Source organism: Lagopus muta, chromosome 12 (assembly GCF_023343835.1).
Source record: "Lagopus muta isolate bLagMut1 chromosome 12, bLagMut1 primary, whole genome shotgun sequence".
NCBI classification, from domain to species: Eukaryota; Metazoa; Chordata; class Aves; order Galliformes; family Phasianidae; genus Lagopus; species Lagopus muta.
In genome coordinates this window covers 17201954-17227917 of record NC_064444.1, presented here as the reverse complement: position 1 = coordinate 17227917, position 25964 = coordinate 17201954, and the positions used below count along the sequence as shown (strand labels likewise).

The 25964-nt window shown below is 48.0% G+C and overlaps 3 protein-coding genes across 8 annotated transcripts in view; 1 reads left to right on the top strand and 2 right to left on the bottom strand.

Annotated features, from left to right (window-relative positions):
- RSPRY1 (ring finger and SPRY domain containing 1) overlaps positions 1 to 21975 on the bottom strand; it is a 39935-nt gene extending 17960 nt beyond the window's left edge. Inside the window, exons 1-5 of one of the 5 annotated variants that reach the window (XM_048958251.1) lie at positions 13707 to 13753; positions 10249 to 10399; positions 6435 to 6624; positions 3874 to 4368; positions 607 to 659 (exon numbers count right to left, since the gene is read on the bottom strand). In XM_048958251.1, coding sequence (XP_048814208.1) covers positions 607 to 659; positions 3874 to 4220 — 400 coding nt within the window. In that variant the 5' untranslated portion in view covers positions 4221 to 4368; positions 6435 to 6624; positions 10249 to 10399; positions 13707 to 13753. Of the gene's footprint in view, positions 1 to 606; positions 660 to 3873; positions 4369 to 6434; positions 6625 to 9440; positions 9575 to 10248; positions 10400 to 13706; positions 13806 to 21014 lie in introns of those variants that run through there. The other 4 variants (XM_048958254.1, XM_048958252.1, XM_048958253.1 and 1 more) reach the window with 4 other exon arrangements.
- PSME3IP1 (proteasome activator subunit 3 interacting protein 1) lies at positions 14021 to 23753 on the top strand. The gene is made up of 7 exons (XM_048958300.1): positions 14021 to 14321; positions 16024 to 16165; positions 16350 to 16448; positions 17785 to 17907; positions 20122 to 20254; positions 22001 to 22065; positions 23154 to 23753. Exons 2-7 carry the CDS (start codon positions 16036 to 16038, stop codon positions 23369 to 23371), a joined length of 768 nt encoding a protein of 255 aa, XP_048814257.1. The 5' UTR covers positions 14021 to 14321; positions 16024 to 16035; the 3' UTR covers positions 23372 to 23753.
- CPNE2 (copine 2) overlaps positions 23513 to 25964 on the bottom strand; it is a 41382-nt gene continuing 38930 nt past the window's right edge. For both annotated transcript variants that reach the window (XM_048958258.1, XM_048958257.1), the window contains exon 16: positions 23513 to 25962. In XM_048958258.1, the coding sequence (XP_048814215.1) occupies positions 25855 to 25962 (108 nt within the window). In that variant the 3' untranslated portion in view covers positions 23513 to 25854. The remainder of the gene's footprint in view (positions 25963 to 25964) is intronic.

Below are 25964 nucleotides of genomic sequence, written 5' to 3'. Positions count from 1 at the left end.
GCTGTCATATCAGATCAAGTTGATTAGCTCATCCCAATACAGAAACACATCATCTGGGACCGATACCAACTCTGTTAAGAGACTTCATTCAACTCTAGCAGAAATTTGTACAGGTCTCCAGTTGGATGAGTTCCTCCTCCCATCACACAGATAAGCAACCCTCGTACTGACACAGCTTGGCATGCAGGACAACTTCAGTACAGTGCTGGAACAACTACATCAATAAACTGGAGGTCTAAGGACAGCAAAAACCTAAACAGAGGCAAGTATTCGGCAGCAGAGAAGTACAGACTTTGAAGCATATTTACATACATGGGCTGATTCTGCCCTCGTGCAAACAGGCATTCTTTGTGGCTTATGGTTTAATGTGTTTGCACTGAACTGCTCATGTAGAAGCGTAACAGAGCTCGAAAAACTCAGAGCAACACCCAGCAGCTCCGTGGATCTTCCAAAGGGCAGAACTGTGTTTTGGAGTCCAAGTCCCTAGAGCTACAGCAAAGCAATAGAACTCATACTTGCAGTGCAATTATTTTGCAACTAAAAATAAGTGTTTGGATTTTCCCCTGTGGAGTCACAACTGAAATGCCCAACACGGCGCCTCGGTACCTGTTTCTGCCATTTCATGCAACGTGATCATTGAATAAGGAGGCTCCTGGTCGCTGAAAGAGATATTGCACAGGTCAACGTTTATGCACAGCCTTCAATGCAACACACTGAATAAAATGGTAAAGACACAGTAAAATGAATCCACTAAGCATTTAATGGAGAGAAAGTCACATTGGCTGCAATGCACTAATGCCATTTTCAGATCTGAAATACGGCTGGGATTTAGGCTGTTTTCTGGCTTAAAAAACACCTGCATGTCTACATTAGCTGGTCTGTGAAATGTTACCCATATCTACAGGTATATATACACTGCTTAGGCTTATTGCTATCCATTAGCAAAGTCACTCAGAGTTAAGTAGCAGAGGTCACAAAGGGCAGCAAGGGCAGTGCACAAGGGATGCACCATCAACACACTTTGCTCAGAAACTGCTCCTCCCCCCCTTCCCTCAATTGAAAGGCAAGCTATCTAGAAGCACCATACCCTACTGATTCATTAACAAGAGCAGCAGGAAAACATTAAGGCAGTTCAACAGGAAATATTTACCCCAATTCCCTTTCCACCGTGGAAAAAATTAATAATGATGCAGGTTGGACACGTTGCTCGGTTTGGTTTGATGGAGCAAGGGCAAGGACCTATGGCCAGCTACATCAGTGCCACTGGAAGCACCCAAAGCAAAGTCTCCAAGTCCTGTTGAGCAAGCACCTCCAGGACCACAAAAGCTTACGTGGTGGCACATCATCCTCAGTGCTGCACTCAGCGCTATTTCAGCATTATGAACCAACCCCAGACTCAGAACGATACATTCTACCATCAATCTCTGCCTCAGCCTTCAAAATAAGACTGGAAATGCATCACACAGAAGAATTTCAGAAGATCTCAACGCGGGTTCATCATGCAGATAATTAAACGAGTTACTCCAGAAAGATTAATTATGCCCCCCCAGCATTTGCTATTGGGAAACAAAACTATTTGTGAAGCAGCACTCTGTATAAATGGCAAAAATCAGAGGCTTAGAAATGGAACTCTACTCCTTCTAGGAAAGAGAGATATCTGGACAAGAAAAATCAGACCCCAAACAGTGAGCAGGGAAAGCAAGCGTTCATCACAGCTCACACTACAGCAACTCAATGTGCAGTTCATCTCATGGCATCCTCAAGCATGAGATTTTATTACAGAGTTTAGAAGAGGAACGCCAGGAAGGCTTTGGCCTCCCACTGCCCAGACTCCAATCTTTGGCTCTTCATTACTGTGCTATCACACCGAAGCCTACATTTCCAACTGAGTGTTACACACGTCTCCACTTAAACTGACTTGACTTGCACGTGGTTTTTGACATGAAAATATGGCTTCCCTACCATTTCCTTCTGTTTCAGTTGTGGTGCTTCCAAGAAGATACAGCTCTATGAAGAAACAGGTGATAAAGAACATACTTAACCCTACAGACTCACTCACACTGCAAAAACAAAACTTCCAGTTGTGGATTTTCTTCTTCCCCCCCTCCACTATTCATTCCTATTTAACTAAGAAGGGTCATCATTAGCTTAAGGTCTCACAGAAGGTTCCTTAAGCTTCTTTCAGGCACATTTGGATAATCTGCCTCATGAAGATGCTCCCCCACTACTCACAGCTATAGGTCTTTGTCCTACACAATGGAGTCTTGTCGTATTTGGCTGTGTTATACAACCAGATGTGCCTCATCACCTGCTGTAATATTTAAGCAACAGACCACAGTAACCCCGTGGTGCTTGCAAGACAGAATCTGGAGTACTGTATGCACTTTTGGGATCCCCCGTGTAAAAAATGGGGAGCCCACGAGAAAAGCGACCCAAAGCCATTTCCTGGAGTTGGTCGATGCTTGCCAAGGCCCTGAGCCACCTGCTTGACTGGGGCTACGCTGGAGGTTGGAGTGGATGAACTTCCAGAGGTCCCTTCCAACCTACTGAGGGTTTAGTGGGCATGCTGGTAATGGGTTGGCACTTGGACTGGGTGATCTCAGAGGTCTTTTCCAACCTTAATGATTCCACAGTTATGTGAGTCGAGGGAAGCGTTTCGCTGAGCCAGTATAACAAAATACCACAGCTTCAGGAATTTGTGTGAAACAGGACTCCAGGATCAGTGACTGTGGTTGCTATAATTCAGCAGCAAAGGAAAGTACTTACAGGATTACAAAACTGACTGCAAGAGCAACAGGACCAACTACATACAGAAGCGTTGTGAAACAGCCTGAAGACATGACCTCAGGGGAAAGGGGAAGCCATCAGAGGTCAGGGAGAGGCTTTTGAGAATTCTGCACAATTTTCACTTAATGTTTTGAAGACAGATCCTAAAGTAAGAGGTAAAACACCGAAAGCAACAACAGCCACCAGCACGCCAATCCCCTCCCAGCCTCAACTACACACAGCTGATACCACACCTCTTCAGCTTAAATTCTGCTATTTCCACTTAAGCATTTTACAACAGGAGCAAGGAGCAGGGATACAGGTAGAATCAAGCAAGGCTCATGTAACCTGAGCCTCATCCATCCCACTTGTGAAGCTACAATAGCATTTTTCCTTCTGTTCTGGTCTGATTCCTAACCTGCACCTAACCCGGAAGAGATGAGCCAACTTCACCCTCCAGTTTTGAGGTCCTTTTATAGAGCTCCATAAAAAGCAATGCAAACAAAAACAAAACAAAACCACCCAAATAAGTGTCTGTCCATAAATATCCCACACGCCCTCAGTGGATGCTTTGAGCATGCAAGGAATGCAACGCTGCAATCATAAGCTGAAGAGACACAACATGCAGACTTGAAAAACACTCAGAAAGAAAACCTCAGTCTCTTTATGCAAACTGACAACGGTCAAAGCTCTCAATTTTGCTGAGCCACTTCCAAAGAAGTAGATGCAGCCTGAAAACAGAAACCTTGCTTAGTAGTCAACGTTCAGGACAGAAGTTGCCAAACTCTGTAAGGTTTGCCGCTGCCTAAGCTGTGTATCTACACCAGATAAGCAATACTGAGCACACTCCTCATCCCATCTGGGTGCAGGCCCACACAGGAAGGTGAGAAAGCTCCTCAGCTCCTGCAGGAGTCTGTATCTGGGCGCTCAGGAGCTATGGCTATTACCTAGGAAAGGTGCTCCTCTCCTAAGCCTCCAGATGGAAACACGCTGCTGCTTCAGGGAGGGCCAGGTGTAGATCGGTGAGAGGATGGAGTCACAGTTTGAGAGAAGACAAGAACATTGTATTTTCACTCATGTTGAATTATTCCTTGAGGTGGTACTTACTTATCTACTAACGTCCGAATTACAGCCAGTGTGTCAAGTACTAGCCCATCCACATTCTGTTTTTTCCTTCTTGGTTCATGAGGCCCTCTCCCCCTCCTAGGTGGTCGGACAGGGTCCCTTGGGTGGCTCCTTCCATCAGGTGCACGTACCCTACTGCTCTCTGTTTGTCGATGCTGAGACTCCAAGCTGTCTTCTGCTCCGCTGTCATCGCGGCAAACGCAGGAGTTGCCCATGGTGCCAGCCCCCAAGGCTCCCAGCAAACGGGGAACGTGGTGCTCTAGAGTCAACAGTAAACCTTGGAAAAGGCTTCTGCTAGCATAGAACACAAGGAAAGCAACTACAATCATCTAGGAAGTTTTAAGAGCAATGGTTGCGTGATCCTGAATTGCGGTCGTTTGCATTATACGCGTTGCTGCCAGCAGGAATGAATGGAAGTTGGAGGCTTAATTTCCGACAGAATCGGTTAAAATGGACATTGGTCATCCAGGTGGAGGGCTGAAAAAGCAAATCCAAAACAAGAGTCAGTCTTCAGTTTGAACAGCAGAAGAATTCTTGTATTAATAAACAGCACTATCCATGGCATATCAAATAAACTAAGAAACAGACAGTTTGCAATCCACAGGTGTAGGGGAAAAGGATGAATGACGAAGAGCAAGAAGTTCTCTGCCTGGGTAGCTTCTCCCCACACTTCATTTTTACGCTACCTGCTGTTTTCCTGCACGTTTTCTGGCTAGGGAGGAACAATTCTGTCCTTAAGTCCAGTACACTGTCACCTTTTAAGTACTAATAAACCACAGTTTCATGTTCTCTTTACTGCCCATAGAGACACACTGCTTGGGCAATCAAACTGAAGGCTGCACTATTCACACCAGGAATACTCAAACTAATTTTGAGACAGATTCTACAGGTTAGGGTTCGATTTCCCAAGACCCAGTCCTACAGTTGTGGCCTATTGCAGCAACAAGTGGATCGAACCAAGCGTTCAGTCCATCTGTGTGCAAATGCATCTTTTCAGAACACGTCTGCTTCAACTGGATTCTAACCCAAAGAAGCAGAAAGAAACATTTTCACAAACCCCATTTTAAGGTGAGAAAATCAAATAGATTTTGAAAGGGGTGTTTTCTGTGGATGATGCCCCATCCCTGGAGGCTGGATGTGGCTCTGGGCAGCCTGGGCTGGTGCTTGGCTACCCTGAACACAGCAGGGGGGTTGAAACCAGATGATCATTGTGGTCCTTTTCAACCCAGGCCATTCTATGATTCTTTGCTTCTAGCATCAACCAGCCCTTCCTTTTTGAAGAAGGGAGACCAATTCAGTCCCTCTTTTGTTCCTTATTTGAAGGGTCTGGATCAACTACAGGCCCAGTAGTAACTGGGGTTGTAGGACATGCACTACACACCCCTGTATCAGGAATGTTAGCAAGAGCAATAGGATTCAAAACCCTGCCTGATCAGGAGTTATGTTTGCAAGCCATGAGGTGTGTGTCTGCATAGCCTTATATAAAGCCTCAGGTAAAATAAAGCCCTGCTAAAGACATTGTTTTGCTACTTACACACTTCAAGCATGCCAGGATACATGAACGACTCAAAAGCATAGCGTGCATTTGGTCTTCAAAGAATTTAAGTGAGAATGATGAATACCAGGTTATTACTGTTTTACAATTATTAAATAATCCTAAATTAGAGGAAATTAGAAGGAAATGGAAGGCAGTTACCACCTTTTAAATACAAAAGGTTCCCTGACATCTCAGCCAACTGGCAGTCGTGCAATGGCTGACTGTTATTTGGGACAGAAATCACAGCAACGTGATTTGGGAAGCCAGCCACCAGTCATAGGAGCAAGCATGGCATCAAGGTGATGCTATGCTTGATGAAGTAACACCAAGGTTGGCAACCCTGCACACAGCAGGGGGTTGGAATGAGATGGTCATTGTGGTCCTTTTCAATCCAGGCCATTCTATGATCCCATGATTTGAATGGACAGCCATCAGTAAGAAATCACTGCAGACAAGCTCTCTTCTTTGTCCTAAGTATGTTATCTTCCTTCAGTAGTGCTTGGTATTAAGGTAACTGAAGGTGGGTTAGGAAAACAAAGCCCATGGTGGCACACTAAAGGCAACAAATACAAGAGCTTGAGCTTTGTTTCAAGAAACTCATAAGCAGCAGATCATGACAATGGTTGCAGTAGCACAGCATGTTTGCCCTGCTCTCCAAGCTGTTTGAGCACAGCAAGACACAGGACTGCACGCTCAGTAGCTCCCCATCTGAGCCAGCTGCTCAGTCAGCAAGGAGACAGCAGATGCAAGGGTGCCAGAGATGCAGGGACCTTCAGTGAAACAGTGCAAGACCACAGCCAGACTGCTTCAAATGACTTAGAAAGAACACTGTGAAGACCTGATATAAGCAAAAAAACTCAAATAACATTTAAAGAGAGAACCAGTTACATCAAATGCAAAACGTGTGTGATCCTAGGGGAAAAATAAGCACGTATCCAGCTCATTTTAGGGCATTCTAGTAGCACAGCACTGAGATACTGAAAACAAGCAATTATGATCAACTCACCCTTAGGTGTGTTTGGTTGAGGAAGAGCTGGGCTTGCTCACAGAACTCTGCAGAGGAAGTGGACTGTATTTCTGCAGGCTGCAGATGCATTTGTACTGGGAGAAGCAGCACTGTGTCTTTATCAGCACATGATAAAGTGGGCAGTGAATCAGCACAGCCAATCACTTTTACAAGATACGCCAAAGAGTCTCTGAAAACAGAGAGGAAAAAAGAGAACAATTCATTTGGGAACTGCCCCCAGAGCGAAGCATCTCCCCTCCCCTCTGCAATGCCACCAAGTCACCCTCAAATTACTGCCTGCAAAAGGAACAGCAGCAGACATTTCTTAGGGATTGGACTCCGTGATTCCTGTGCATCCCTTCCAATTCAGGGTATTCTGTGCAGTGACAGGATAAACTCCCCTTATTTAGTAAATAGCTGAGTCTGACAGCATCTGCTTGTACAGCAGGCTAAGTAACACACAAGGAACTTGCTTCCAAGCTTCAAAAAATTGAAAGATTAAATACTTTGGCACAGAAGCTGGTGGAAGAGGTTGCTACAGATCTGCCTGGCAAACCAGCCTCATTTGAACAAGGTCCAAACGCAGGAAGAGAGGTTCTGAAGTGCAACTAAAAACAAACAAACCAACAAAACCACCTCTTTTGAAACAGCGATGCGTTTGAGCTGGCAAGATTAAGGAAAGGTTTACAACATGATAACGAATGTGAGCTCAGCATCTGGCTGCTGGCAGCCAACTCAACAGTGAAACAGAGGCCAAAACCCTGCACAACTGGAACAGACGTGCACAGAGGAGATACAGGTGTCACCAGCACAAGGAGACAGAAGGGATGCCAAGGCAAGAGAAAACTCACAATACAGGATGCATCTTCGAGAAGGATGAAACATATTGGGTTGTGGTATTTTTCCCCACTAAGAGGTAAAATCCTCTGCATATAAGCACAGAAACTTGGTGAGACTGGAAATTTAACTTCAAGCCTTAGGAAATATCTGCTGTCAGCACAAACTGGATGCACAGCCAGTGTTTTCTTGCAGAAATACTTAGTGGTCTACTTGAAAATACTATGAGAATGAAAGATAACTGTTTTTTCTTTTGAAAGGGTTTGCCTACAAGAAGGGAGTTTGCAGGGATCATCACACCAGCAGTACTGAGGCAGGATAAGCAGACCCTCTTATCTGGTAGCGGACACTCAAAGAGGGGTACAAGCACACAACAGCAGATAAATGGGCTCTGTTGTAGCATACCTGCCCCTGTGTCAGCAGCAAAACCTCCTGAGGCAGCTAAACAAACTGGCTCTAAGAGAATTAATCTCCCCCAAGCCATTTATACCCTTTTTTTCAGTAGTTATGGTGCTAAGAGTCTCTGCAGCTGCTGCTGAAGCCAAGCCATGTCCCATCCTGACGCCGTGACCAGCTGTTAGCCAAGCAGCCCAGCCCTCTCACAACACAACAAGTCCCAAATCATACCATACCAGGAATATTCCTTGTTGTTTCTTGGAAAGAAACAACAAAACACGAACATCAGCCATTGAATTGCATGTTACTTGAGTGATTTCCACGTGCCCAGAGGTGCAGATGGGCAGCCAACACGAGGAGGTCATCTGATGGAGCTCACCAATGCAGAAACGGCCAATGGAGGTGGCCTTGGTCTTGTTTGCTAAGAATTGGTGATTCATCCTCTGAAATATTTTGATGCAGCCAACCATAACACTGCCTCACGATGGAAAAAAGCCTCTCCTGCCCATGAAATGGAGCATGCTGCCAAGAAAACAAGAACCTCCTCATACACATAAATGACTAAAGAGGGTTCCAGCTGCTACAAGAGCTTCTCCAGCTCCTGCTACAAGAATGAAAGCAGCACGTTCTCCTCTTAGAGGAGCATGATGTAGCAGTTTGGTCAGGAAATGATGCAACTTTCCAAGTGCAAAACGAAGTTCTAGGCAGCAATTTCCTATTAAGGAGGAAAATGATTAGAAATACTTCTGCAGCATCTTTCCTGCCCCCCCAGAAATGATGGTCCTAAAAATGAAGGCACTTGTGAGGCCAGCCAAAGGCAGAGTTCAAGTTACAAGTTCATCAGCTTAGACCTAGGATGTACGCCTTGTGTTTGCAAACAGAGGCTGCAACACAGAGAAGACCTCAGATTTAGGATGAGCAGGGAAGGTGAAGAAGTAACAAGCAAATTGAGCATCCCTGGAGGTATTTAAGAAAAGAGCAGATGTGGCAGCGAGGGATGCAGCTAAAGAGCTCCCAGTCATGGGCTGCTGGTTGGACTTGATGATCCTAGCAGTCTTTCCAACCTCCATGATGCTACGATTGCAGATCCACCGAGGTCAGAGGTAAACCCTGCAGCTGAGCAGTTTGTGCAACTGAAGAGCAGGAGCTGCTTGGTGCCCACACAGCAACCAACCAAATGCAGAAGTTCACTGCAGACCTCAGTCAACTCCCTGCCTATGCTTCCACACGTGGTAACTGAACAGCACCTTGCAGGATCTGAAGCAAAACCCCCATGCAATTATTTTGTTTTCTTCTAAAAATATCCTGCAGGGTTCACACCATGGGAAACAGCATTTACTGGCATGCAGCATGTCACTATTTGCAATCAAAGCCACTGCTGCAGTCATTTGGTCTCTTACTAGTCATAGCAAAAGCATCCTAAACCAAGAGCAGACTGACCTGGAGTCTTGCAGGAAAGTCTCAAACTTCCTATCTCTTACCCAAGCGCTCCTCAGCGTTGGGCTGCAAGCCTCTAATTCCAGTTCTGTTGGAAGCACAACGCTCCTGAAGGCTCTGCTCTTCTGCTGTGGGAGCAACAAAGCAGGAAGAAGCAGCAAACCCTAACACCACAGCGGTTTCCTTTTCTGCTGGCCTCCTGTAAGCCACGTTTTACAGCCTGCTGTCTCCAAAGCAACCCTGTGGCAAGGAAGAAAACCCTGCCTCACCCTGCTGGGGTCAAGAAGAGCAGCTCCAGCACCAGGCTGCTCCTCTGCAGCACGCTGAAGTAATTACCTGCTGTGTCTCAGAGGTCATTTAGATGGAAATATCCTTTGTACGGTGGCCTTTAACGCTTTGAATGTCTAACCAACCCCTTCAGCACCAGCATCCATAACAGGGAATGCGACTTCCAGGTTTTCTCCCCAGGGGTTTGAAACAGCAGGAAGGCCCTTAATAATAACAGTAGTAAGAATAATAAGGCCCTTAATAATAATGCCGAGCAGTGCTACAGGCTGAGAACACCCAAAAGCCCACCCTTATAAGCTATAATACATACACTGGATTAGCTATACCAGAATATTGAGTTAGGGCACGGGCATTCGTTCAGAGGTTCCAGTTGATTTCGGTTAATCTTCCTTGGAAGCTTCACAACTCAACTACAGGGCATTTGCTAAACTTTTCGGGGGTGGTGGGGTGGAAAAGAAGTCCTTGATAAATAAAAGCCAGCAAGAAATTCCAGGAAAGACAGAGCTAGAGGACAGCATGGACATTCCAGGTACTGGCAGAGGGCACGGAGTTGTGGAGAAACAAAAATGCCAATGCATTTTGAAGTTCTTGTTCTAGTAAATTTAATGGTTCATGTCAGAAAGGTTCGTGCTGGAGGTGAGGTGCTGGAACAGCTGCCCAGAGAGGCTGTGATGCCCCGTCCATCCCTGGAGGTGTTCAAGGCCAGGTTGGATGGGGCCCTGGGCAGCCTGGTGTAGCATTAGAGATGGAGGTTGGTGGCTCTGCCTGTGACTAAGGCATTAGGAATGCATAAACCACACTGCAGTTTGGGACGTGTGAAAGACTCTGATAACATCACTGCAAAATTCAGCAATACCTCCATTGGGAACTTCCACTTGTCGGCTGACAACTGTGCCTCCAGGAGCAGAACGCAGAGCAGGCGGTGTCTGCAGCCTCCTAATCTCAGCCTCACCAGATCTGTCTCCTGATGACACTGGTTATCATCACAAACAGCATGTATCAGCGGCCTGGGGGCAGCAGGACAGAGAAACTTCTGCTTCATGCAGCACCATCAGAGAACGGGGCCAATCTCTAAGCAGCCCTGTTGGGCAGCCTTTCCCCTCCTAACAAAACATATGGAGAGGTAGGATTTTAAAGCCTCTGCTGGTATGAGGAAACCCAAAGGAAGCTGGCTAGTGGGTTTAAGAGCCAAGAAGAGGAAGGGGACAAACTGCCTGGCAAAGACAACCCTCAAAAGGCAGCAGTGGGTTGGGAAGAGAACCAGCTACGTGTTGCATGAGGCAGCCTGAAAGGGGTTGAAGCAGAAATGTGAGTCTCCTCTATTTCATTAAGGCTGCACATGGGGGGGAAAAAAAGGCAGAAAGCTCAAGAGCAACTTAAGAAGCTTTCATAAACCTGTATGAGTAGCCACAGACATCTGCTGCTTCTCTTGAGTTAATTCTTGAGGAGTTTCAGGAGAGCTGAAGTTTATCCAAACGCAATTAGCAACAGCACTATTTCATCAAATGCATCGGGGGGAGATGCTCTAAGGAGAGCAAAAAAGGTCTGCAGGAAGATGGCACACATGCACACAAGTGGCACAGCCTTCTGATACACATCTAACCTACAATTCCAGCTATATTCCTACCAGTTTGTGGACACCACGGGCTGGTTGATGGTTGCACCAGGTGATCTTAGTGATCTTTTCCAACCTGAATGACTCCCAGTGATTCTACAAAGCGAGCACTCCAAAAAGCCACACAAATACTTCACCTCAAACACCCCCAGCCTTGTTTCTCCTTCTGTCTAGCAGAACAGCAGTCACAAACCCAAAGCAGAAGAGCAGCGCTTTCTACACCAATGAAGACTTATGAAGGAGAGAACCTGCAGCTGCAAACGTTCTGCATGCTTATAACTACAACTCCTAGAGGAAAGGTGTTTCAGGAGGTCAGATGCCTTGTTACTGATCCTGGTGGCACGCTGAATGCCCATTAACAAACATATCTTAGTAAGCACGGAGCAGCACCTCACCCCAGAACATGAGAAAGCGACCTGAATGGCCAAAACAACCCACTGAGTACACAGAGTTCCCATGGCAAAGCTGGGAAAACTTCTAAAGCACAATTTGGCCACACCAGTGGCTGATGATGGCAGCAGATAACCGCACTGGTCAGTCACACCATGAGTCATATGGGACTCAATTTGTACCAGACCTCAAGGACATAACAAGGAATAGAAGAGGAAATAAAGATCGTGCTGGCACAGCTGTGGCTGCAACACACCAACTTCAGTCAGTGCACACAGAGCAGGAAGGGAAAACAAAGCACATCGTCGGGACCCAGGGAAAAGCAAGGCAATGAGTGACACAACAGAATCCTCATGACATGCTGGGAACACAGTGCAGCTCAGGGCGCCATATCTGCCTTTGCTGGCCTGAAACAAGGAATGAATTCAAAGCTCACTGAGCAAGCAGCATTCAGGAGACAAAGCAAAACCCAAACAGTTTAAAATGCTGAACGCAACACACTGCCAGTGGAGCAGAATAAGACAAATGTCAACACAGTAACCTGCCTTCAATTTACAGCACGGTGATGGCATTTTAACTCGCTCCTCTGTGCAAAGAAAAGCTAGCAGCACACACAGAGACCTGGCACAAAGCATCAGAAAACATCTACAGAACTTGACAAAATTTGGGGATGTTCTGTAACACAAGGCATTATCAGCCATAGGAGATACGGTGTGACAATAAACTTGAAGTGTGAAGGGTAGGTGCCCCTGGACAACTCACCATGCTCATCACTAATGGGTTGCTTAAATCCCTGAGTTACATTACACTCATTCTAAAAGCAAAAGCAAACTTCCAGAGGAGCGCAGAACATAATAATGCTGAGATAAAGAGCCAATGAATTAGGATGGCAGAGGGTAGGATGCCAGAGTGCTGAACGGCCCAGGTTGGTAGGAACCTCAAGGATCATGAAGCTCCAACCCCCCTGCCACATGGAAGGCCACCAACCTCCATCTCTAATGCTACACCAGGCTGCCCAGGGCCCCATCCAACCTGGCCTTGAACACCTCCAGGGATGGACGGGGCATCACAGCCTCTCTGGGCAGCTGTTCCAGCACCTCACCACTCTCATAGCAAAGAACTTCCCCCTGACATCCAACCTCAATCTCCCCTCCTTCAACTTCAAACCATTTCCTCTTGTCCTGCTGTTATCTACCCTCATAAAGAGTTGACTCCCTCCTGTTTATAGACTCCCTTTAGGTACTGAAAGGCTGCAAAAAAGAAACAAAGATCTTCGCTCTGTATGGCCAAAGGCAGCAAAAAAGAAAGCAAAACTCTTTGACAAAAAGCAGGGACTCAGTGCAACCCAAAGCACTCACTGGTACTGTACCTAAAGAGATGGGCAGTGTGTGGGACAGCTGCACGAGAGAAACTAACAGCCTAAAAGAGCAGGTGAATAACAGACTGAGCCAGCAAACAATAAACAAGAGCACCTACAAGAGCTGCAAATCCTGCACTAAATACATCCTGCCCATCCGAGCAATGGAAAGCAGGCACTGAGAACTGCAGGATTAGCAGGAACATCAGTAGAGCAGATGATGAGACGCTGCCATTAACCCAGCTGTGTAACACACACACACACAGCTGGAGGAACACAGCCTGCTCAGTGCAGCTCCGACAGCGAGGGAGTGGAGGTGAGCGAAAGGGAGAATCACAGAATGGCCCGAGCTGGAAGCGACCTCAAGGATCACGAAGCTCCAACCCCCTGCTGCATGGAGGCCACCAACCTCCACATTTCACAGCAGCCCAGGCTGCCCAGGGCCCCGTCCAACCTGGCCTTGAACACCTCCGGGATGGATGGGGCATCACAGCCTCTCTGGGCAGCTGTTCCAGCACCTCACCGCTCTCATAGCGCAGAACTTCCTTTCCTAACACCCAACCTCAATCTCCCCCCCCTCAACTTAAAACCATTTCCCCTTCTCCTGCTGTTATCTGCCCTTTTAAACAGTTGACTCCCCTCCTGTCTGTAGGCTCCCTTTAGGTACTGAAGGCTGCACTGAGGTCACCCCACAGCTTTCTTTTCCCCAGGCCGAACAAGCCCAGCTCCATCCCCCTGTCAATGGAACCGCAGCACAGCGCTTCGCACCGCTCCTCAGCCGCCCCCCGAGCTCCAGCCCCGAGCTCCAGCCCCGAGCTCCAGCCCCGCGCCTCAGCCCGCAGCACCGCCCCGCCGGCAGCGTGGCACCGAGCACCGCGCCCTCCCGCCGGGCCCCGCGCAACCCAGCTCATCTCCATCCCCGCCAACCCACCCGCCCGGACCCCGCACGCACCGAACGCGCCGCACGACCCTCGCCGAGGCGCCGCCGCTCCTTTGTGCGCTAAGATGGAGGCCCCGCGCACCGCCCGGCCCCGCCCCGCCTCCTCGGGCCCCGCCCCCCGCCGTCTCCCTAGCGACTCGCCCCGCCCCCGCCCCTCCGCCTCGTCCAATCGCAGCGCGGCGCTCGTCCCTCCCTCCCTGACGTCGCCTCTCCCGGCTCCGCGCTTCCTCCCGATGCAGAAGCGGTGATTGGCCGAGGGCCGGGCGGAAGCGCGGCCGCAGGAAGCGCTCACGCGGTTGGCTGGCGCGGGCGGAAGGGGCGGGGCGAGGCGCGGCGACGAGCGGGCCGGCGGGAGGGGCTCGATGGCGGCGCTCGGTGTCGGGCCGCGCCTCTCTGTGTGAGCGGCCCGCCGCGCGGTACGTCCGGAGGGGGCGGCCGGGGCTTCGTCGAGCGAGGGCGGGCCGGGCCCGGCGGGCGAGCCGAGCCTCCGCGATCCCGTTAGCCGTGAACTCGGGGCTCCGTGGCGCGGGCCGGGAGCGGGCCCGAGCCTCTGCGGGACCGGCTGCTCCAGAGGCCGCTGCTCACAACAGCGAGGCGAGGTCTGCGCTCGCATCTGGCCCAGCCCAGGTGAGGCCCTGGGCCGCGAGGTTCGGGGTTTTAGTCCCTGTTTTGTGACCGTGCAATAGCACGGAAGAGAGCGCGGTTTGCAGCTGGGTCGTTACGGTGCTGCGTGTCCCCTGCTGGCCGGAGCGCCGTCAGCGGGCGAGATGAACGCAGGACGGTGTAAAAACATCCGTTGTGTCTGGGGTGTGCGTGTGTGTTGGACGTCAGGGAAGGCAAAGGCGAGATGAGCCAAATTCCAAGGTTTTAAGGTACCATAGTGCTGGGCTGCAATGCAATCCCCCCGTGGCATCGTGCCCCAGGATGTCTTTGATGCTGCTGTTTCGGAAACGTTCCATCAGCTTCCCTGGGTTGTATTGAAAAGATGACAGAATCCTTTAGGCTGGGATGACCACTGAGATCATCCAGTCCAACCATCTCTCATCTGCAACTGCTCTAGACCCACCCAGTGCCACATTCTCCTTTCTTGCACGCCTCCTGGGGCAGTGAGTGACTCCACCACCTCTCTGGGCAGCTGTTTCAATGCCTTACCTCTCTTTTGGAGAAGAAAGCTGAGTATCCAGTCACAGTTACACCCTAATCTCTTCCAAGTGGTTTAAAGCATTGGCTGAACCAGTAGGCAGATGGTTGGCGACTTTAGTCTTAAGACAGTGCTGTGCTCGTGCCTCATCAGCCTCTTCAGTTTGTTTTTCTGACGTTGTCATCGTTGTATCAGAACGTTTTGTTTCCTCTCTGAACAGATTGAGCTGGCACAAGTGGGGAAACAGCTCATCTCAGTAATGCAGCGCTTGGTTAAGAAGAATGGCCTCGTTCTTCAGACCTGTGTCCAGGAGGGAGATACAGTTTTTATTTTCCCTATAGGTTTTCAGCTCAAACCACTGTGGGAAATGACACATAAGAGCGGATATTCTGTGATTTCTGGGAGTTGAACTCATTTTAAAAACACATCATACTTTTAACAAATACTCGTATGGTGGTGCTTTAACCTGCATTTCTTCTGAGGTCTCTATTAGTCATTTCGTCCTACAGACAACAGCCCACCAAAGCTGTATCCTATGAGAACATCAGGGCTCTGCTTTCTGCAGCAGGGCTTCATTGTGTGGAGGAAGGACGACAGACCGGTTCCTTCTGTTATTACTTACTGCATCCCTCCCTCACTGCAAGAATAACAGGCTTCTCTTCCAGTGCTGAAAGGCAGGCCGGGGGGGCGGTCCTAAATGGACCAACAGTTGGCATTAACCAATTAACCATTCTGCAGCATGGAGCTGGCAGGAGCCATCTGGCTCATGCAGGGAACTTATCAGTGCTGTGCTTTGGGGTGACAGCCTCCCAAATCGAGTTTCCTTCTTAGGCTGCTCCTCAGAGCATCGCAACCCCAGGCCTAGGATTGAGGCAGAAATGCGAGCACTCCTTGGGAATCCCCAGCTGGAAGCAGAGGGTGTGCTGTGTGAAGGGGCTGCCTTCGGTCATAGGGCTGCTCCAGACCTTTAACCACAGCCCCTTTTCATCCTGCAGGGGAATTCCTTCTTTCCAGCAACTGTTGAACACCACAAACCTCTACACGACTTCGCCTTGCGCTCCGGCCCCTGCTCGCTCCCCTGGTGCAGCCTAAGCAGGCCTGGCTCTGTGATTCTCAGAGCACATAATAATATCTCATGCACTGACAAGTGAAAGCGGGTGCCCCGTGTCTGTCATGTTGTGTTTTTAGGTCAGTTCCACCATGGATGGGGGAGATGGCTCTGCTGACCTCGTGATAAACAAGAGGTTTGTTTCTGAAGCTGAGCTAGAGGAGCGGCGAAAGAGAAGGCAAGAAGAATGGGAAAAGGTCCGAAAACCTGAAGATCCAGAAGGTATGGGATAGATTTTAGTAACTATAGGAAAGAGATCCAGGGATATTTCAAAGAAAACCAAACCAAAAAGTAGTAGCTTGTATTCTGCAAGCTCCAAAAGGTTTTCCCTTGAAGAAAGTACAAACTGTTGGTGACTTCGTATTTCTAACATTGTCTCATTTCCTTAATTATTCCTTCCTTCCAGAGTGCCCAGAGGAGGCTTATGACCCACGCTCATTGTATGAAAGGCTTCAGGAGCAGAGAGAAAAGAAGCAGCAGGAGTTTGAGGAGCAATTTAAATTCAGTAAGCACCAACCTCTGTTACTTCCAACAGAACTCAGCAAACTGCAGCAGCTGCGTGGTACCTGCAGGTCTGACCTGTCTGAGAGAGAAGCAGGGAGCTGAGAAGGGTATTCAAAGGGTATAGAGAATCCTGCAGGTGGCAATTATCTGCATCAAGGCAGTGCTGCACATGCATTGCAATTCCCTAACCATAATTAGGTGACTCAAACTTCACAGAGCAGTTTGAGGCTGAAGATCAGCATTTGGGTGAAGTGAACGTGGAGGAGCTGAGCCTTCAAAAAGTAGATATTAATGAAGTGAAAACCTGGTTTCTACCAATGTTGCAACTCCTGGTTTTATAGAAGAATCCTTTGCTTTGTATCACTTGTAGAAATTAACAGTCAAAATGGGACCTACTGGCTCTGTTAAAAGAGAAGTGAGGGTGATGCTGTGGGACTCCATGTTAAGGCAGCTTCTTGCTGATTTTGGTTCTTTAGCTTGAAGTCCTACCCTGGAACTCTTGCATTCTCTAAGCTCCACTTGCATAGTGGGATTCTGTCTAGAATTTCTCATGTTGGCCATGGAACAGAACTTGGGGATGGCAGGCTGCCAGTTATCAGCATAAATGGATTGCTGAGCTTGCCATTAGACTGAATGGGACTTGACTATGAGGTGAAGATTAAAAAACAAACAACGTCTGCCTCATGTAAAGACCTAAAAATCCTCTTGTGGAATTAAACTAATGACTAAAGGTGGTGTTTGGGTTCAGACTTCTCAGGCTGACACTGCAAACTTGGTTTGTCTGACAAGTACTTTTGAAGACCTTTTTAAATCAGTAACTTGGATGGAGAGATGCTGACCACTTGTAGAACAGAAAGGAGACCTTCCCACTGAACTCACACAGGCTTACAAGCCTTGCTCACCTCTGTGGTAACTGTGCTTGAGCTGTTAGTCTGGTGTAGGTTTTGTGCTCAAGCATTTAAGAGTTTGGGCTTGTTTTGCATCCAGTGTCATTAACCAGAAAATATTTCTACTCTTAATTACAGAACAAAGCAGATAGTTTGTCCTCTGAGGGCTTTGCTTTGTTCCTGTTACTTGGCAAGATGCTGTAACTGCTGGAAGATAAGAGCTGGTCACCCAGGACTCCACTCACTGCCTTCCCAGTGACACTGTGCAAAATATTCTACCTCAGCAGCATTCAGGGTCGTCACCTGCAGGATGTGGATGGCTCCCTGCATTTCATGAGGCAGCTGGAAATCAGCAGTTAAAAATCACCTGAAGAGAAGGGGGAGGTGCTGGAAGCTCACAGCTGCTCCCCAAATCCTGAGCTCATCTCTGTGCATTCTTCTTTTTTCCAGAAAATATGGTAAGAGGCTTAGATGAAGACGAGACAAACTTCCTTGACGAGGTTTCTCGGCAGCAAGAGCTGCTAGAAAAGCAGCGAAGAGAAGAGGAGATGAAAGAACTCAATGAATACAGAATATCCTTTGCTTATAGGGCTGGTGTTCTTATACTGGAGGCTTGGAGTCTGGTCTGTAGTTTTAGTCTGTTGTTCACATCCTTGTTCTAATACTGCTTTAAGAACACATGTGATGGTTCTTTTACTGTTATTGTAGCTTGGATCTCCTACTAGAACATTTGATCCAGGCCACCAGCCCTTCACAAAGCTGTACTGCAGGGCAGCATAGGATGCTTTTTGTCTTTAATCTGCATCAGAAAGGGGAGATGTGGAGTGATTTTAGGATTGCTGTCTGTTCTGAACTGAATGTCGTGTGAGGTTACCTCACTTGTGCAGAAAGCAATAGTTGCTTTGCCTCCTAATGAAAGCCACTGCTTAAAGCAATAAGTGAACAGAGCGCAAGTTCTCAAGGATGCTTTACTATAAATGAAAGAGTCTGAAAGCAGAAAAAGGAGCGAGCAGCTCATATTTATGAGGTGATGACCAAAAATATTCAGCAAATGCTACAAAGAGCTGCATTACCTTGTGTTAGTTAAGGATTTATAACTCAGAGCATCTAGATCTCTTGTGAAGAGCATCCAAGTTCTCTGACTAATTCATTTATGAAGAGGCAGCACTGATGCATTTTCTAATAACTTTACGTCAGAACTGAGCTGAAGTTGGCTGATGGATCTGGAATATTTCCTTGATTTGTTGGATCTAATTATGGGATATATTTAGGTTCTGTGCTGGCTGCTCGCAGGTCTGGCTGATGCGGGGATGTGTAGCATCGTGCTGTGCAAGCAGCTGACAACCCTGGTGAGGTCACATACGTGCAGGGGTGAACCATACCAGCTCAGAATGAACCTTGTGTTGTCTTGGATTAGCCACATAACGCACAGATCCCTCAATTTACCCAGCAGGATCTGTTCCAGGTGTCCACATCGAGTCTTGGTCTTAGAATCAGCCAGTTTTGTATCTGAAGTCCTGATGTAAATTAGCTGTAGGACTTGCTGCTAACATACTGGGTAACGTCGCAAGGAACCCTGCAGCAACTTGCTGAATGACCTGCAGATTTAACCATTTTTGGAGGCATTCTTTCCAAGTGGTCTTGGCTGGATGAGCTGGGTGGTCTGTAGGCACCGTGCAGGAGTTCCTCCAGGCCAGAAAGAGGATTGTCAACCAGTCGTGGTAAAACATCCAGTTTAAGGGATGTTGTTCCGTGGTGAAAGCCTGCATCAATATTGAAGTACAGAGCTTTGTTTCTTTCTTTGTTTTCCTTCTTTTTCCTGCGGTTAAAAGAAATCATGACACTATACAAACTGAAGATAAATGTGCTGGAATATTTGAATGCACTCAAGAGTGAGAAATTCATATGCATGGATGCATAGGAGCTTTATTTCCTCTTACACAAATAGCTGGGTTTTTTGGCTTCTTACCCTGCCTCTTCAGCATTGGACTAACTAGATTTAAAGATCTTTTCTTAAGCCAGTTCCAAGAAATGCTTGAAAGCAGCATCCTTTTGTCTTCAGCGCTGTGTGAATGCAGAAATCCCACGGAGAAGGCGTTGCTGTTGTAGGATGGTGCAACATCAAACCGTTGTTGGCAGGGTGAGCTTCGGGATTGCTCCCGTTGGCCACAGGATGGCACTGCTGTGCCATCTTACAAGCACAGCAACGATGGTGGTTGGAGGTTGAGTTGAGGCAGGGAGCAGTCAGGGCTGTTGCTGCATCCTTGGGAAAATCCAGTTAGCAAGGGCTTCTGAACGTCCTGACATGAAGGGGATCGGAGACTTTGGGTCACTCCACAGGGTGCTGGGATGGAAACTGTGACCTTAAATAGGAACATGAAATTCACTGTTGGATATTTGTATGCAGTAGCTGGGACACTCCTGAAACTCAGGGCTCGTGGTTACACTGAGTGATCATTGAAATGGCAGTCAGAGAAGGAATTTGTAGAAAGGCAGATTGCAGGTTATAAGCTGATCTCCTTTTGAATTTGGAGAACTCTCCTTTGCCACATGCAACATCAAGGTTTGCAGAAGCCTTTATACCTTTACTGGTACCTCACAAAGGGGCCTCTTCTGTCCTGGCTGAAGGTGCCACATAGGTGTCATCACAAATAAGTTTCCTTTAGTGGAAACTTATTCACATAATGTGAATGAGCTTCAGTTGCTGCTGTCAGAGCTGAGTATGTCAGGGAGGAAGAGCCTGTCCTCTCCTCTCCTGCCTCGTTGATCCTTAACCCTTAACTCACAGCACTCTCACTAAAGTGGGAGTGGGTATGGACCCAAAGAAGGAAACTGAGAAGAAATTGCCCATGAAGTCAGTGGAAAACAAGAACAAATTCTCTCAGGCAAAGCTGTTGGCAGGAGCTGTGAAACACAGAAGGTTAGTTTCACACTTCTATAAATGCATGAGGAACGGAACCTGGTTAACAGCATAAAGGGAAGCAGGCCAAAACTGCCTCCAGAGAACGAGGTGCAAACCTTAGCCCTGAAGAAAAAAAAAGGGGGGAGGTACAGGAAAAGACCAGCCTTGTTTCTATGGGCTCTCACCAACTGTTGGAGAAACATGAGGCAACTCAAATAGATAAGCATGTGTAAAGCAAGTGGGTAGGCTCTTCATTCTAGGCTGCCAGGCTTGGGCAACCCTGCTGTGGGCTCCAGAGTTTCTCTCTTTTTCAGCTCTGAAAATATCAGCATCCACCTCAGTTCTGTAATTTGATGTAGATTTTCCTAACAACCTATGAGATCTGTGTTTAAAATGGATCATTTTAAGTAGTTGCTGGAGGCAGTTTGGGGAGGGTATTAAGAGAGAAGAATTTTGTGTACTAATCTGATCCTGAGGGCATCAGGAAGCCTCTGTGTTCCTCACCAATTGGCACTGGTACATCAGCACCTTTCCTGTCCTACACGGGTGACAGCTGAGTTTGTGATCTGCTGCCTGTTTTGATCTCAGCTTGGAAGCACAGACTGCTGGTGTGCTCCAGGTTATTGATCAACCGAGCACCTGGGCCCAGGCTGAATCCCTGCAGACAAATGATGGAATGCTTAAGGCAATTCCTAACATCTGGAAATTCAGGCAGTAGTTTTAAGTGCATGAGCAGAAGGACCAGCACAACAGAGGACGTTACAAAAGAAGTGCTCACCTGCATCTGAAGATCCAGGCTTGCAGGAAAAACTTCATAGAGGAAGAACCTGCAGCAAAAGATCCTTCCCCAGAGGCAGCCAGCCCTTAAATGAGGTCTGAGAGAGGTGCAGCCAGGCTCCACCCCTTCCTGTCACACAGCTGAATTGCCTTCACCTGTGCTCCCAGGGCTGACTGGGTTCTTTCCCCAGGTGCTCCATCAGTGGTTCAGGCCGTGACTCAACAGTTCCCATATAATGAGAGATTACTATTTCAGAAGCTTATCTTGCAGGGTGATGTTTGGCTCCCAGTGCAGTAGTAATTGCTGTCTGTGCAAACTGGAGCGAGCTCTTCCAACACCTTGTATGTGGGGTACTGAGTTTTTTAAGGGGAGAGAAGAAAAAACCCTAACCAGCAGCCAGCAATGTCTTGTGTTGGCACCACTGGTACACAACCCAGTGGGGAGCAGGGAAGGAGCTGGTGTGTGTTTAGTGGCACATCTGAACTCTGCAGATGGCATCTGTTTGAAGAGAGCTTATCTGACATGTTGGTGCCATCACCAGCAGTCCTCTGTTCTTGCTGTCTTATTTCCTGTTGCACGCTATCCAGAACCAAACACAGCAGGGGTTCAACGTCTGCTTTCAGAGCAGATGTCCTGCAAAGGACTTGCACTATTAAAACCTCCTTGCTCAGAATCACCTTTCATCTGTCCCTCATGTTCTGCCACGAGAAGGGGAAAAAGATCCTGGAAGGGGAAGAACACTGATGTTGGACCTGCAGGGTGGTGGCTGTTCAAGTTTGTCAGGCAGGAAACCAAAACTCACATGCTCATTGCTGGTCTCGGGGGTATTCCAGCTGAGCAGGAGTCCCAGAGCAAGTTCTGGATCACTCCCTGCTGGAATAGCTGTAGCATTTGAGGCAAAAAAGTCACTCTGCACTTCACAGTAACGAAGTGGTGGTTTATGAGGAACAAGACGATTTCCTTTTGTGTTTTTTTCCCCCACACAGTTCAGATGGTGGTAACAGTGTGAAGAGGTTGAAGCTTGATACTGACCACGAAGAAAAGAACCAAGGTATGTCCTGATTTCTGCTGCCTGGAAGCTGTCTGCCTCTCACCCAAACAGCAACTGACTTAGTGAGTGTAGGATCTGATGCAGGATTTGCTTTCCTGATCCTTCATCGTGCCAGGCAGCACAGGTTGCTGTTATCTCCCAGTGCTGTGGTGACTGTGGGCATTGACAGCTGTAGCAGAAGGAACCTGCTCTGGTCATCAGTCTGCCCCTCACCTACACCATTCCTGACAGATGATTGTCTAAGCTGCCCTTAAATCTCTGCAGATAGAGACTGTGCTCCTTCCTGAGGCAGCTGATTGTAATGCTTAGCTGTTAGCTTTCCCTGATAAATAATGGGAGTCTCCTTAGCTGCGTTTCATGCCCAGTGCTGCTTCTGTCAGCCAGAGGCACGGCGAACAGCTCCTTCCCTTCCACCAGGTGTATTTGTGCTCGCTTCTCATGCTACAAAGTGATCTTGTCCATCCTGAAACCAGCTTATTTCAGAAAATTGTGAGCAGCCAGAAGAAAAACTAAGCTGCGTTTCAGTCTTAGCTGTCAGGATTGCGATTGACTCGTTGTCAAGATCTCCTGACACAAATAGGGTGAGCTGTGATTGTGTAATGACAACCCAAGGCGCTTCCTGCATCTCCTTCTGTTCAGTAAACTATCAGAACGCTGGAAAAAAATTAATTAGCTGTGGTAGATGGGAGATGCTGACTTAGCAGAGCACTGGAATGAAACTTTTCCCCAACTATGCTGTTGTATTGTTAAAAAAAATAATAAACTAATTGCATAGAACAGAACTATTTATCCTTATTTAGTGGGTTTGCTATTCGACACCCATCAAACTGACAACCTTAAGAATAAAAATCTGTAATGCCAGCACAGAGCTGAGCTTAACTACGATGAGAAAAATCCCCTGAGGTAGCCAGTCCTTCCTGTCAGAATAGCTGTTGTGCCACGTAACGCCGCCTCGCGCTGTGATTAAATCCTGCAGTCACCCACCACTGGCGTGCTGGTAGCAGGTGAATGGCACGCAGCAGCTCCTGGGCTGATGAAAGAAACCCTTTCCTGCGCTCTGGCTTCTGACTGAAGTCCTTCTCTTGCAGAAAAACCGTCCTGTGTTCCCCTGGGGAGCAGCTCTGTGGGAGGATCTGCGGTCCACTGTCCGTCGGCTGCGGTCTGCATTGGGATCCTGCCCGGCCTCGGTGCCTACTCGGGCAGCAGTGACTCGGAGTCCAGCTCGGATGGAGAAGGCACCATCAATTCCACTGGGAAGATCGTCTCTTCTGTTTTTCGTAGCAACAGTTTCTTTGATGGTCCATAACAAAATCCCTCCGTGTGTGATGTAGTGCAGAGTTCACTTCCAAAGCCCTGGTGGATGTCTGATGCATCCTTCTGTCCCAAATATAATATTTCTAGCTAACCTCTCAACTTTAATACATTCAGATGCTTCTAAAATAATTCATTTTTATTTTTTTTTCCCCTATTTTTTTTTTTTTTCCATTTCTGGGATTCTTGCTGAGCTTGAGGTGGGAAGGCTGCCACCCCAAAGCAGAGGGCACGCCTCGTCCTGTAGATGAGGGCTGGGGGGTAGAGAGGAGAGCGCCTTTTTATGACTCTCATGGGAAGAAAGAATGAATTCTGGTGATCTGTGGAGTTTATACAAGACCAACAGGCAAAAAAAAAACAAAAACCAAAAATGCACTTGAAGCACGGAAGTCTTGTAGGAGCAGCCATGTGTTCTGTTTTAAAATGTCATTTTTATTCTGTATTTGAGAAATGGGGGCAGAACAAAAATCGAGCAGATGGTGAAGTGTAGATTGCCATGACACTGTAAAGAAGTTTTAGTGTTACGCGATTAAAGACATTCTGAATGCATTTTTTTTCCATCTTGGCTTGTGCCATTCATAATCGTTCCTGTTCCATTAAGCAATTTGGGTTCTGCTTATGCAGCCCTGTCCTCAACCCACCATCGAGACGGGGCTGAGGCAGTGCCCTCCTTCTGAATGAGTGCAGAGGAACTGCTGGTGGTGATTCTGCTCACAGCTCATTCTCGTGGTGCAGTGTGAGCACCGAGGGGGTGGGATATCCTGGCTCACTCAAACCAAGCTGTGCACAGACTGGAGAACTCCACCGCCTTTTGCAGTAGGAGAGCAAATGGCTGTCGAAGCTCTGTTGAATTTAAGAGACCTTACGCTGCCCCAAGTGCTACCTGGCACTCTGGTTTTTGCTCCCGAGCTGCTCCTGCCTTTTGTAGCTTCTCTGCTGATGGAAGATACCTAGATCTCCCAGTGCCTTCATTTAAACCTGCTTTACTTCAGAGTTGCACGTGCAGGAGCCTTGCGTAGCTGCAGTGCAGAGGTGTCTGTGCCTGGCGTGAAACTCAATCCACGATGTCTCTGGAAAGCCAGAGCAGCACAGCCCAGCCATGAACGCTTTCCTGAACGGTATTTTGCATAGCTGCCCTCCAAGCATCTGTTAGATTCAAATGGAAACGCAGAGTGGGGTTTGGAAGCTGTGGGCAGACACAGTGGTGCAGAGGAGCTGCAGGTGGTTGTGCTGGACCCTGCGTGGTCAAGAGGGGGGGGAGACAATTCTGCTGTGGGAGAGCCCCACTGTCTTTGTTTCTTGAAGAGCAAGATCAGGGCAGCTGGGGAGCTCTGTTAGCTCACAGCAGCCCTTGAGCCTGAGTCCCTTCCAGCAAGCTGCTCTTGCAGCTGCCCTATGTAAACGGGCTGCTATGCAGCCTGGCTACCAGTCCCATTTACTGCCTTACAAAGAGATTTGATGTTAAAGGTATTAACTGCGCTCTGCGATACTGTACGAAGGGCCAGAGGGCAGATCAGCCCAACTGGAAGCAGCTGGGGCAGGAACACAGCCCTGGGGTTGGGAAAGGATTCCAGCAGCACCATCATTTCATAGTGGAATTGAAATATTTCAGATTTTCTTCTCTCTGCGTGAGGTTTCATGATGGAAAGAAAACTTTTCCAGAGCCCCAGCCTTTGATCTGAAAGCTGAGCAGCACACTGCCTGCCTGCCTGCCAGTGGAGCTGCATACAGCGTTAGTTCTAAACAAGCCACCATTCAGAGACTGCTTTCCTATTTGGAAAAGGAGGGGGGGTCAGGTATTTTTCCCTTCCAGAGGGCTTTGCAAAGCAAACATTTCCCCCAACCTGGCCCCACCTTCCAGGGTTGAGGCTGGCATAGGCCTTGCACTGTGCCCATGCGCTCCAGGCATGGTATAGGTGGAGTGGTGAGGAGCACTGGGCTGCCCCAAGCACCCAGCCCTCACACAGTGCTCCCAGCCCAGACCAGACAGCAGCCCCTTGTTTTAAATGTCCAAGTTTCTTTATTAACCTGAGTATAACAAATATAACATGTACACAGTATAAAAATGAACACAGAGCATGACAGCGGTACGGATACGGCACAGATACATGACCAGTTCAACAAATGGTAATAACAATAATATATTAAGCATTTCATTGCTTGGAAAAAGCAAGTTTTGTTTGTAAAAATTGTATCCTGTTCCACTAAAATTATACAAAGTACATTCAATACTGAAAAGTGACTCAACGGAGTGGGACTGGGGCTCGGCCTGGCCTCTGGGTGTTACCTCAGGCGGCAGCTGTACAAAGTGGATCCAGGCGCTTCTCCAGGATGAGCTTTAAGAACTTAACAATTAAATTAAGAAGTACAAACCTGGGTGTTTCAGGGAGGGTATTCTTCATTGAACAGCATGTGGAACATGCGCTTTCAGTGGGACCAACAGACTTCGGGAACATGCAGCTGGGGCCGGGCACGGCGCTACGCGGGCTCCGAGTTGATGGGGGGCAGGTTTTGGTGCTTGAAGTACTGCACGACTTGCTGGGGCAGCTCTGCCAGCACAGCTTTGGCCAGTGTCTCCTTGGGGGCCT